Source organism: Periplaneta americana, chromosome 11 (assembly GCF_040183065.1).
Source record: "Periplaneta americana isolate PAMFEO1 chromosome 11, P.americana_PAMFEO1_priV1, whole genome shotgun sequence".
Lineage (NCBI taxonomy): Eukaryota > Metazoa > Arthropoda > Insecta > Blattodea > Blattidae > Periplaneta > Periplaneta americana.
Genome location: NC_091127.1, coordinates 8,253,653 through 8,267,471, shown reverse-complemented (window position 1 = coordinate 8,267,471; position 13,819 = coordinate 8,253,653). Strand labels below are relative to the sequence as shown.

The window sequence follows — 13,819 nt, the reverse complement described above, 5'->3', positions numbered from 1 at the left end:
TGGGTGTAGTACTAGTATGTCCTGCATTTAAATCGCCAAGAACCTGGGGGTAGTCTTGGTATGTCTGGCATTTAAATCGCCAAGAACCTCAGGGTAGCACTAATATGTCTGGCGCATAAATTGCCAAGAACCTGGGGGTAGTCCTAGTATGTCTGGCATTTAAATTGCCAAGAACCTGGGGGTAGTCTTGGTATGTCTGGCATTTAAATCGCCAAGAACCTCAGGGTAGCACTAATATGTCTGGCGCATAAATTGCCAAGAACCTTGGGTGTAGTACTAGTATGTCTAGCATTTAAATCGCTAAGAACCTGGGGGTAGCACTTATGTCTGGCGTTTAAATTGTCAAAACAGCATGAATAAATGATAACCTTATCCTAACAAGAATTCTTAAGAAATATAAGGACATAAAAGTGCAAGTCGTGCAAAAAGTATTTCTTGATACAGATACTGCCTCGTAAGTTATGTCTGTTTAGGAGCAAAATTTTAGTTGGAGTGTATTATATTATATTATATTATATTATATTATATTATATTATATTATATTATATCAGAAGTTACTGCAATAACAGTATAGCATTATGTCCATTTAGAGAAACTACACTTTCCAATGGTGAAATAATAATTAATTATACAAATTGGTTAATTTAGCTTCCAATATTGCTTCATACAAACACAGAAACATTCTCTGTAGGCTATCTTTCATAGTTTTCGATTTTTGCTGTCCAAGGCCCCTTATAGACGAAGTCATTTGTTTTTTAATTCATTACACGGCCTTAGATGGCAGTTATTTTAATTTTAAAACTCATTTATCTCATTAAATATCAGTCCTATCAAAATTTTTCAAGGAATAAAACTTATCGAAAATTATTTTTAAAGAAATTTTTGTTATGTAACATTTTTCACAAAAATCAATAATGAGCGAGATATTTCGATTTATTTAATTCAGGCCCCATATAACCCCCCTTTTAAATAACTTATTTTGAATGCCATATAGCCTAAAATCTAAGTTACAACGAACTTAATTTATATTCTAATTTTCATCGAAATCTGTTCAGCCATTATTGCGTGAAAAGGTAACAAACATCTAGACAGACAGACAGACAGACATACAAACAAAAATTTCAAAAAAGCGATTTTCGGTTTCAGGGTGGTTAATTATATATGTTAGGACCAATTGGTTTTGGAAAATCGAAAATTACCAGAAACATTTCCGCTACAGATTTATTATTAGTATAGATTATGCTATGTGCTAAATGGACTCTCATCTATACTAATAATAAATCTGTAGACGAAATTTTTCTGGTAATTTTCGATTTTCCAAAAATAATTGGTCCTAACATATATAATTAACCGCCCTGAAACAGAAAATCGCTTTTTTGAAATTTTTGTTTGTGTGTATGTATGTATGTCTGTCTGTCTGTCTGTCTGTATGTTACCTTTTCACGCGATAATGGCTGAACGGATTTCGATGAAAATTGGAATATAAATTAAGTTCGTTGTAACTTAGATTTTAGGCTATATTGTATTCAAAATACATTATTTAAAAGGGGGGTTATAAGGGGGCCTGAATTAAATAAATCGAAATATCTCGCTTATTATTGATTTTTGTGAAAAATGTTAAATAGCAAAAATTTCTTTAAAAATGATTTCCGATAAGTTTTATTCATTGAACAATTTTGATAGGACTGATATTTAATGAGATAAATGAGTTTTAAAATTAAAATAACTGCCATCTAAGGCCGTGTAATGAAATAAACAAATGACTTCGTCTATAAGGGGCCTTGGTCAACAACAATCGAAAGCTATGAATCATAGCCTACAGAAAATGTTTCTGTGTTTGTATGAAGCAATATCGGAAGCTAAATTAACCGATTTGTATAATTAATTATTATTTCACCATTGGAAAGTGTAGTTTCTCTGTATGGACATAATGCTATAATGTTATTACACTAACTTCTGAGTGAATTGAGGACAGGTAAGATTAAAATAGCTTCTTATGCACAGGAAACTTGATAGGCTATCCTGTATATTCGTTTCCTGTATTTCTTAAAATAATGTTTATCTCAGAGAATTAACGAACAACGAGAGTGTATTCATTTAGTATGCAGTAATAATATATTAGGTTAACATTCCATTATTTTATAATCCAAATTTTAACTATGCTCAATTGAATCGTGTTAAAATACATATGCATTAAATGCAATGCAAAAAAATTGGGCAATGAGCCAAGCAGATTATGTTGCGCTGTTGTAAAATAAAATTTGTTCCTCCTGAGATTCAAGAGCCCCCATAACAAATTAAAAACATACTTATGGGGGTACATCCGTTATCAACACACTCTTTATGTAATATAATATAATACAATACAATACAATATAATATAATTTAATATAATTTAAGTTATTTCAAGGGTTCAGAACCATAGTGGGCCAAGCGCTATTTATTGAATACGTAGAAAACAAGGGTTAAAATTAAGTTATTACCATAATTCAATGGAAACATATAACAAGTAAAATAAAGTATACACATTAAATCTAAATGATGTCATTGTTCATTAAACTGTGGATGCATGTAATAACAATTAAGAAACATGTTAAAGGAATATATTATCATTGCACCAAATGATTGCTCTCTGGACCAAAATGATCGCATTTTAATTATTTAAATACAATTTAAATTAAGTAACATATTAATCGATTTATCCTTCTATCAAACACGAATGTTCCCTGGGTCAAATGTCCTATTTTAATTATGTAATTACTTTATATTTATTTCTAACGGGTGCAGCGGAGCGCACGGGTACGGCTATTATAAATAATGTTAAATTTAATAAAGAGTGTATTCAATGTAATATAAGACAGGTTTCCAGTTCTTGTAGTATGCACACATACAAGATGAATATAGGTAAAAAGTGTGAAAAATTTGTAGCCCACTAATAGGAGGTCGAGGCGTTGTTTGTTGTACATAGTCGACTGTGAACAAACTGATGGGAAAGAAAGCATATTTTTAAATGTATTCACTTTCTATTGAAAGTATTGTCCCACAGCTTTTATACAAGTTTCCTTGGCTTAGTTCGTCTTCAGAAATAGATGAAATTTTATGCTGCATGTTTTCTTTTGATTCTTCTTCTTCTTTAGTTTTGCAAGATAGAAGAATTATTATCAGTACCTAGAGATAATGTATGTATGTATTTATTCACACTGCAAATGGGTATATACCCGGTGGCAGTTGTAACTAATTACACTCAATGACAATTAATAATAAACACAACTAATAAAAAACAATAATTAATAATAATAATAATAATAAATAATAATAATAATAAGGAGCATCCTAAATTAAATGAAGCTTGGTCACTTAAAATAACATTTAAAGTAAATCTAATTTGTATCTTAACCCTAAGTTCGAACTAAGATCCACGAGTGTGACAGGTTAATACCTGCACAAGTACCTTTCGGCACTACACTTATTTTGCTGTCAACTCACTCACTGCACTGATTCTACCTGATTTCACTAACACTTCTAACCATTTCACTGTTCAAATATTTTGCACAGCCACTTCACTGACACCAACACACTTCACTTACACAATAGACTTCACTGACACTACACACTTCACTGACACAACACACTTCCTCACTGATAGAACACTTCAAATAACAAGATATCAATTACACCCTTTAAATAGTTACTACCGTCTATTAGTAAAGTCCTTAATCCTATTTTGAAATACATTTTTGGTTATTGGTAAAGCCTTTAGTAAGTCTGCAGGTAAACCATTCCAGTCCTTGATAGTACGATTGAGAAAAGAAAACTTTCCAGTGTCCGTCCTTTGTCTTCTTTTCCTCAATTTATATGAGTGGTCATTCCTTGAAGAGTAATTTGACGGCTGCAACCTATTTTTTATTTCTCTCCAGGCAGGCTCACCTCTGTATGTTTTGAACATTGCGCATAATCGAATTCGCGTTCACCGGTCCGTGAGTGTGTCCCATTTTAATGGTGAATTATTACGACAAGACTTGAGAGCCCGTTTTTTAATCTTTTCCAGTGTCCTTATATGTTCGAATCTGTAAGGATCCCAACATGCAGCACCGTATTCCATTTCTGGACGAACTAGTGATTTATATGCAATCTCTTTGGATTTATCAGAGCCTTTCCTTAGTACCCTCATCACAAAGTGTAACGCCCTCCATGCCTTTCCCGCTGTGTCAGTAATGTGTTCCCCCCAGCCGAGATCACTACTAAATGTTACTCCTAGGTATAGTCAGCCAATTTCCCTGCCTTAATCCTTTGAATTTTATCTGTGGAGAAAGTTCAACTTTATAGTTTAAGGAAGAATTAAAAGAAAACTCTTGTTACAAAATTTCATCTATTTCTGAAGACGAATTGTGCTGAGTCAATGGAAACTTTCTCTGCAGATGTTAGCAATGTATACAAGCCACAGGACAACACTTCCAACACCTGTAAGAAGTGAGTACATTTAACAAAATGCTTTCTTTCCTGCCAGCTCACCCAGAGCTAGCTATGCCTGGCAAACAGTTGAGCCAAAGTGGTGTGGTCTCTACCACTGGTTAGCAGATTCCGAAATACTCGCACCCCTTATTGTAATTCACCTTGTACTTCATGCAGGAATAGATTCCAAATAATAATTTCACAATGTATTAACACTGTGTTTTGTATAAAAGTAACACTTTTAATACTATGGGGGGAGGAGAATTAGAAGTTCAGTTTAAAAATAGTTTTTCTCGCATGCAGTCATATCAATTCTGTGTTTGCAATTTGCACATACAGCAGCTTTTCAAATGGTATTGCATAATAAATATTTACTTCAGTTGCCATTCCTTGTAAAAAGAGAAAAAAAATACTACTTGTTCAGTGAGTCACCCACGCTTGTTTTCTTTAATGCAGTAGCATTCCTTGTAAAATATGACTACCTCTGTTGAAAAACTACTTGGTCACCCACACTTGTTTTCTTTAATGCAATAGTATTTCTTGTAAATTTTTGTCGTTGAAGTTGAACATTGTTTGCCACAGTCATTAACTATAGAGAGTGACTTTAAAGTAATTAATCTAAAACTTCATTTTCCCATTTTAGATAAAACTGGTGGCAGTATAGTGTTATAAGTAAAATCGCTATGTGTATTTTCTATTATAGTCTTGATTTTTCTTTCTGTTGCCTCATTTGACAGAATACACAAAATAAAAGCTGTTTTAATATCATTATACTGATAAATTCACGAGACCATGAAAAAATTCCTATATGGTTAGGTTTCCATTGCTTACAGGTTCTCGTCGTCCATGATGGTTTTATGGTTACCATGTTGGCCAGTGGATCTGAGGTTCGTGGGTTCATACCTGGCTAAGGGCTATAAAATCCTAAGCATGGCTTCATCCAGGAGGGAAGTAAAACTGTGGTTCCAGTGTAGTACATTTATGACACATAAAAAAACTCTTTAACTGTTAACAGGACTCTGGCAAAATTTATCAGCCATTTCTTGTCCATTTAAATTTCAGTGCTGATAACCTCTGCAGTTGAAGGCATTGTTAAAAGTTTCGTCATAGGCAGGTTTCACTGTTGTGCATTTTATCTGTTTACTGTTTGGTGAATGTCAGAATTATAAATTCTGTTGCCCTTGCTATATCAGGTTAACTACCCATGTGCTACAAACAGTAATTATTAGTAATATGCGTTACAAGAACGGTATGTTGAAGTTTTCATGTTCGAGGAAAAGTTTGAAAAAGCGAAACGTAGTTGAGCTTTTTTTAATTTCCGAGAATTGAAAGAAAACATACCGCTCGTGTATCGTACAATATTTTGTGCGAAGATCGTTTATTACATACCTGAAAGAGGAATTTCTAATTAGTTGCAATGAAATCTCCATCTTGGTTTCTGTTCAATGACGACAAATTTGCAAAACAAAAATATCTATCTTCAACATTGTTGCTTTAAAATGTTTTCTGTGTTTACTATACTCCAGCAGGCTGTGATATACGTCTGTCTTTTTTTTTCCCCAGTCTATGATGAGTCTGGAATCTTGTTGATTTTTTCACGGCTTTCTTAATGTTACTTGCATCACGAATGCAGTAACTTTAGTGGAGTTGTAGAGTTTACTTAATTTTTGCAAATATTTAAAAACAATAATTAACAGTGCAATTTAGGTGAAATTGCAGTGGTAAGTTTCCAATTTATAATTATTACTATATTGAACATCTCTAAAAATAATATGTTAAAAGCCTAAAGCAGTAAAATCAATATGTCACTTAAGCGGTACGAAGAGGAAAATTGTTATGTGTGTTAGGTTGGGAATACTGAATGTGGAATTTTAGACTTTCCGCAGATTGGTTTTGTGCGGAAACCAAGCAAATGCGCACGATCTCGCACAAAATAATTTTGTTTAGAGTGCTGGTCTCGATTGTATCTTTCAGTAAGGTCTCTTTGATCATATGGCATTTATATACTGTATAATGCTCATTTCCAGCATATGAGTATTTTCCATTGTCAATTTAACACAGTCCACACCTGTGGAGTAATGGTCAGCGCGTTTGGCCGCGAAACCAGGTGGCCCGGGTTCGATTCCCGGTCGGGGCAAGTTACCTGGTTGAGGTTTTTTCTGGGGTTTTCCCTCAACCCAAGATGAGCAAATGCTGGGTAACTTTCGGTGCTGGACCCCGGACTCATTTCACCGGCATTATCACCTTCATCTCATTCAGACGCTAAATAACCTAAGCTGTTGATAAAGCGTCGTAAAATAACCCAATAAAATAAACAAACTTTAACACAAAACATTTCACATCAGCAATTCCTTCATAGACATAATTCTAGATTGAATATAAATGCTCCTTTAACTTACACAATGGTGTTCATGTTCATTAATTTTCTTGTAATGCCTTTGCAGATAGACTTCATTTGTTATTTCTACCACTTTGTTTATATTCATTTTATTATGGTAATGTTAGCGCATATTGAACATTGCATTGATTCTGTGTAATCTTTTCTAGCAAATGGAGAGGTTTAAGGTTGTAGAACGAGAAACAAAGACCAAAGCGTACTCCAAAGAGGGCCTGGGTGCTGCGCAGAAGCTGGACCCTGCACAGAAGGAACGTGATGAGACTGCAGGATGGCTAGCAACTTCCATTGATGCCCTCAACCTCCAGGTAGGTAACAGGATATCGTTGAACACAATATAAAAATCATAATACTTCCTTCTTGGAATTGAACTATTTTCTGTAGAATCAGGCACGTGGACTTTGGTAGTTTGACTATAATATGTGATCAAGATCATTTTGAAGCTGGAACACACTAGAAAAATATTCCAAAATCTTCTTTCAGAAATTCGTGTAATACGAAATGTTATTCTGCTAGGTGAAATACTAGGTCCATGCATTTTAGAGCATTTTAATGGGCAATTAAATTGTAACTTGATTTGTGATTAAGTGTGCATGCCTTTTATTTACAGTAGATGCACGAAATTATATTTTCTCATGTTTTAAGTTCATTTACTGCACTGGTTTGAAGCTTGTTGAGAGCATGTGGTCGATCCGAATATGTTACAGTGCATGATGATGATGATGATGATGATGATGATGATGATGATGATGATGATGATGTAGAGCAGTTAATGGCTTTCAGGGCCATCAAAGCTTGGCTGCTTACCATGAGAGTTCAGTCATAATCACAGAGTGAAGTAGGTACCTTAAGGCGCTGAGTCACACCAGTCAATTTTGTTTAGAATTTGTTAGTGAATTGACGTGTTACTCAGTTCTGTATTAAAATTACCATTGTGAATAAGTTATATTGTTTATTGTTACTTATGCTGCGATGTAATTGTAGTCTAAAACAAAGATTTTTTATTACATATATGTGTATAAAAACAAACTTGTGCAGAACAGTAATAAGTAGGGCTAGGATTTTGATGAGCTATAAATCATGAAAAAATGTCATAAAAACAATGCATTTATGACCTAAAAATCTTTCAAAAATCCCCTTAACACGTTGACTGCCACTTGACTTGAAATTAAATTAATTTCTAGGACCAACATTCAAGTTTATTTAATCTTACATAATTTTTGTAAGTAGTACACTTTAATTAATTATTTTACCTGATGTATCCATGTAAAGTATATGATTATGTCTCGAGGCCAGAATATTGTACGAAATGGAAATATAAAAACTGGAGATTTATCCTACGAAGGGGTGGAAAAATTCAAATATCTTGGAGCAACAGTAACAAATATAAATTACACTCGGGAGGAAATTAAACACAGAATAAATATGGGAAATGTGTGTTATTATTCGGTTGAGAAGCTTTTATCATCTAGTCTGCTGTCAAAAAATCTGAAAGTTAGAATTTATAAAACAGTTATATTACCGGTTGTTCTGTACGGTTGTGAAACTTGGACTCTCACTCTGAGAGAGGAACATAGGTTAAGGGTGTTTGAGAATAAGGTGCTTAGGAAAATATTTGGGTCTAAGAGGGATGAAATTACAGGAGAATGGAGAAAGTTACACAACACAGAACTGCACGCATTGTATTCTTCACCTGACATAATTAGAAACATTAAATCCAGACGTTTGAGATGGGCAGGGCATGTAGCACATAAGGGCGAATCCAGAAATGCATATAGAGTGTTAGTTGGGAGACCAGAGGGAAAAAGACCTTTGGGGAGGCCGAGACGTAGATGGGAGGATAATATTAAAATGGATTTGAGGGAGGTGGGATATGATGATAGAGACTGGATTAATCTTGCTCAGGATAGGGACTGATGGCAGGCTTATGTGAGGGTGGCAGTGAACCTTCGGGTTCCTTAAAAGCCATTTGTAAGTAAGATGTATCCACGTAGTCCACCACAAGGGCACTCTTATACGGAACTAGCAGGTATAAAGGAGTCTATATTGAAGGGGTGGTTGGACTGATCCATTACATGGGATGTACTACGTTAGAATACAATATTTGTGTAGAAAAATGATTAAAATAATGTACAAAATAATGGGTATTAACTGAAAAATTATGTAGAGAAAATATAAAAGGAAAAAAATATATATATATTTTACATTAATAATCGGGATATATGGCCAAAATTAAATGAAAATACCCCAAAAATGACCTAATAAAACAAAAAATGCTCTTACGAGTTGTAAGAGGCAAAAAATGCAAAAAAATGCCCCAACAAATATGTTTCAAAACACTCAGTTTATCACATAACATATAAATACTAAAGCAGCAATGTTTCTGGCTTACTAGAAAAAAGTTGCAATTTCATCAAAATCCTGGCCCTGGTAATAAGACAATTCACAAGGAAATATCTTGGCAATCCTGGTCTTCGTAGGGAAACTGTTCAACATGTTAAAAAGTTAAGACAAGCAAGATCTCTTAATGTCAAAGCCCCGTTAACAAATACAGAATTCTTACAGAAGAAAAAATTATTTGAAATAGTTGAACAACTGGAACATATTGCGTAAAAATCTCTCCTGCTTGTTCAGAAACAGAGATTTTGAAATCCTCAGCAAGAATTGTCACTGAACTGATTAAATTAAAACAAAATTACAATAGTTCATGAATTGTTACCACATGAACACTTGAGTACAGTTGGATTTCGTAACTGGATGTGGAGAGAGTTGCTGATGAAAATGGATTGTGACTTAGTCGTATTTTCGGGTGAAGTTTAGTTTAAATTATATGGCCTTGTCATTTTACAAAACAACTGATAGTGGAGTGCGCAGAACCCCCTCCCTTTGCATGACATTCCACTACATGATGAAAAGAGTAGCGAGTTGTGTGGTTTTAATGCACATAGGATATATTAATAATTCCATTAATTCCTTGCAGAACGTATGTCCAACGAAATTCCTCCAATGCACTCTATCCCTTGTCATAACTTTACTGCTGTCTATTTCTTTTTCACTTCTTCCAGTTCCTTCTATTTTCTATCGATACTGCAAGTTATCGAGCAGAAATATTAAAACTTTTTTTGAACCACAGAAATTGAATGCCAGCAATCATTCATTCAGCAGAATTCTGCTACTGCACACACTGCTTACAAATCACTAGATCTTATTTCAGAGATGTTTGAGGATGGAGTTATCAGGACTAGGTTGTGGCTCCCTTATAGCCCTGATGTCACTTGGTGTGATTTTTATTTGTGAGGAATTAAAATGACAAAGTTCATAAGAATAATCCCCACACAGAAATTCCTCCAGTGCACTCTATCCCTTGCCGTAACTTCACTGCTGTCTATTTCTTTTTCACTTCTTCCAGTTCTTTCTATTTTCTATCAATATTTCAAGTTATCGAGCAGAAATATTAAGACTTTTTTTTCGAACCACAGAAATTGAATGCCAGCAATCATTCATTCAGCAGAATTCTGCTACTGCACACACTGCTTACGAATCACTAGATCTTATTTCAGAGACTTTTGAGGATAGAGTTATCAGGACTAGGTTGTGGCTCCCTTATAGCCCTGATGTCACTTGGTGTGATTTTTATTTGTGAGGAATTAAAACGACAAAGTTCATAAGAATAATCCCCACACAGAAATTCCTCCAAAGCACTCTATCCCTTGCTGTAACTTTACTGCTGTCTATTTCTTTTTCACTTCTTCCAGTTCCTTCTATTTTCTATCGATACTGCAAGTTATCGAGCAGAAATATTAAGACTTTTTTCGAACAACAGACATTGAATGCCAACAATCATTCATTCAGCAGAATTCTGCTACTGCACACACTGCTTACGAATCACTAGATCTTATTTCAGAGACGTTTGAGGATAGAGTTATCAGGACTAGGTTGTGGCTCCCTTATAGCCCTGATGTCACATGGTGTGATTTTTATTTGTGAGGAATTAAAACGACAAAGTTCATAAGAATAATCCCCACACAGAAATTCCTCCAAAGCACTCTATCCCTTGCTGTAACTTTACTGCTGTCTATTTCTTTTTCACTTCTTCCAGTTCCTTCTATTTTCTATCGATACTGCAAGTTATCGAGCAGAAATATTAAGACTTTTTTCGAACAACAGACATTGAATGCCAACAATCATTCATTCAGCAGAATTCTGCTACTGCACACACTGCTTACGAATCACTAGATCTTATTTCAGAGACGTTTGAGGATAGAGTTATCAGGACTAGGTTGTGGCTCCCTTATAGCCCTGATGTCACATGGTGTGATTTTTATTTGTGAGGAATTAAAATGACAAAGTTCATAAGAATAATCCCCACACAGAAATTCCTCCAGTGCACTCTATCCCTTGCCGTAACTTCACTGCTGTGTATTTCTTTTTCACTTCTTCCAGTTCCTTCTATTTTCTATCAATACTTCAAGTTATCGAGCAGAAATATTAAGACTTTTTTCGAACCACAGAAATTGAATGCCAGCAATCATTCATTCAGCAGAATTCTGCTACTGCACACACTGCTTACGAATCATTAGATCTTATTTCAGAGACTTTTGAGGATAGAGTTATCAGGACTAGGTTGTGGCTCCCTTATAGCCCTGATGTCACATGGTGTGATTTTTATTTGTGAGGAATTAAAACGACAAAGTTCATAAGAATAATCCCCACACAGAAATTCCTCCAATGCACTCTAACCCTTGCCGTAACTTTACTGCTGTGTATTTCTTTTTCACTTCTTCCAGTGCCTTCTATTTTCTATCGATACTGCAAGTTATCGAGCAGAAATATTAAGTAATTTCAATGGCATATTGGTCCGTTAAGTACAATATTAATTAAAAGAAGAATGTAATTCATTCAATACTTAACAGTAAGAAATACATTAAATTATGTTATAACAAAATTAACATTACATATATTTTAACAACAAACATTTTCGCCAATTATATTGGCATCTTCAGGTCGAATGGAACATGTTAACAAAATGAACACTTGGTCTTAACTAGTTAAAATAATGTTAAAAGTAGGATATGAAATTAAAACAGTTAATAAAATTGAGTAAAGCAGCCATCAAGTTGTATGTAGAAAATAATGTATAGTAGAAAGCATGTATGATGAGGGGGACGACAAGACCTCTTCTAGTATTGCGGTAACAATTTAAAATCAGATTAAAGATGCTACAAATAGGTCGGTCGTGTTGCCGAGTAATGGTGACAGGATAAAGCCCTGTAATTAGCAAAGGATGCTATGAAACAAAATTGTTTGAAAGTATTATTTAAGATCATATAAAACGTTACTTACAAGAGTTGAAAGAGTAGGCTGGAGTTCATGACCAAGTGTTCATTTTGTTAACATGTTCCATTCGACCTGAAGATGCCAATATAATTGGCGAAAATGTTTGTCGTTAAAATATATGTAATGTTAATTTTGTTATAACATAATTTAATGTATTTCTTACTGTTAAGTATTGACTGAATTACATTCTTTTAATTAAGAACTATTAAGACTTTTTTTCGAACAACAGACATTGCCAGTAATCATTCATTCAACAGAATTCTGCTACTGCACACACTGCTTACGAATCACTAGATCTTATTTCAGAGACTTTTGAGGATAGTTATCAGGACTAGGTTGTGGCTCCCTTATAGCCCTGATGTCACTTGGTGTGATTTTTATTTGTGGGGGTATTTAAAAGACAAAGTTCATAAGAAAAGTCCCTACACAGTACAGAAATTAAAAGTACTAAGGAGAAAGATAGAACAAATGAAAAGCGAACTTCGATTCTACAGAGACTTGGCAAACATGAACTGAACATAAGATATCTTGCCAGTTTTTAACACATTTTGTTATTTTAATTCATATGCTTCACTTCTACGTATTGTTGGATGCTTATGGAGTGGGGCGAAGTACACAATACCTTGATACCCCTTCTCGTGTTCGAACATTGCACAATACTAATCCATAGACTATTGGATAGTGTGCTAGATAAGTAATTGTGAAGTTAATTATCAAGTACACTTATCTTCTTTTTTTTCTTTTGCTTCTAGTTCTTTTCTTTTGCTATATTCTTTTATAGTTCATATGTTTTTGTCAGCTCTCTTTATTCAGCAGCATGAATAGATGATAACCTTAGTCTAATAAAAATTCTTAAAAATATGAGAAAGAAAAGTGCAAGTTGTGCCAAAAAACATCTCTATGACCAAATTTCTTCAAAATCGTTTAAATATCTTCCATGTTTGGATGTCATTTTTACAGATACTAATTCATCATCATCATCATCATCATCATCATCATCATCATCATCATCAATGGCATGACAGCCCTTCATGGGCCCTAGCCTTCTTCAGAAATTTTCGCCATTCCTCCCTATCCAATGCCAAACTTCTCTAATTTCTAACACCCAAAGTCTTGATGTCATCCATCACACAGTCTTCCCATCTCAATCTCGGTCTCCCAACCTTCCTTCTTTCCATCGGAATAAATTTAAAAACTCTCTTCGCAACTCTATCATCTTGCATTCTCACAACATGCCCGGCCCAATCCAATCTTCTTATTTTTATAAATTTAACAATATCCGGCTCATTATATAATCTGTACAGTTCGAAGTTATATCTTCTCCATGTTCCGTTTTCTCTAACTGATCCAAAGATTTGCCTAAGAATCTTTCTTTCAAATGTACATAATAATGTCACATCTGACTTCGACAATGGCCAAGTCTCAGATGCGTAAGATAGTACAGATCTTATAAGAATTTTATACATCATAATTTTTGTATTCCTAAATATAATTTGAGATTTCTTATGTCTTCTAAGACCATAAAAGCATCTATTGGCAGATACAGCTACTAATTACATTCAATTATTGTTGGCAGTTCCACTTCATTTTCCTTTCAGAAATGTATACAGACTTATAGTTAGGAACAGATAGCTA

At 34.2% G+C, this 13,819-nt stretch overlaps 1 protein-coding gene across 3 annotated transcripts in view; it reads left to right on the top strand.

Annotated features, from left to right (window-relative positions):
* The window catches only part of Not3 (CCR4-associated factor Not3), a 62,796-nt gene that overhangs the window by 10,237 nt on the left and 38,740 nt on the right, over window positions 1–13,819 (top strand). For 2 of the 3 annotated variants that reach the window (XM_069838908.1, XM_069838907.1), the window contains exons 3-4: window positions 5,286–5,339; window positions 7,000–7,155. In XM_069838908.1, the coding sequence (XP_069695009.1) occupies window positions 5,286–5,339; window positions 7,000–7,155 (210 nt within the window). The remainder of the gene's footprint in view (window positions 1–5,285; window positions 5,340–6,999; window positions 7,156–13,819) is intronic. The other variant, XM_069838909.1, reaches the window with a different exon arrangement.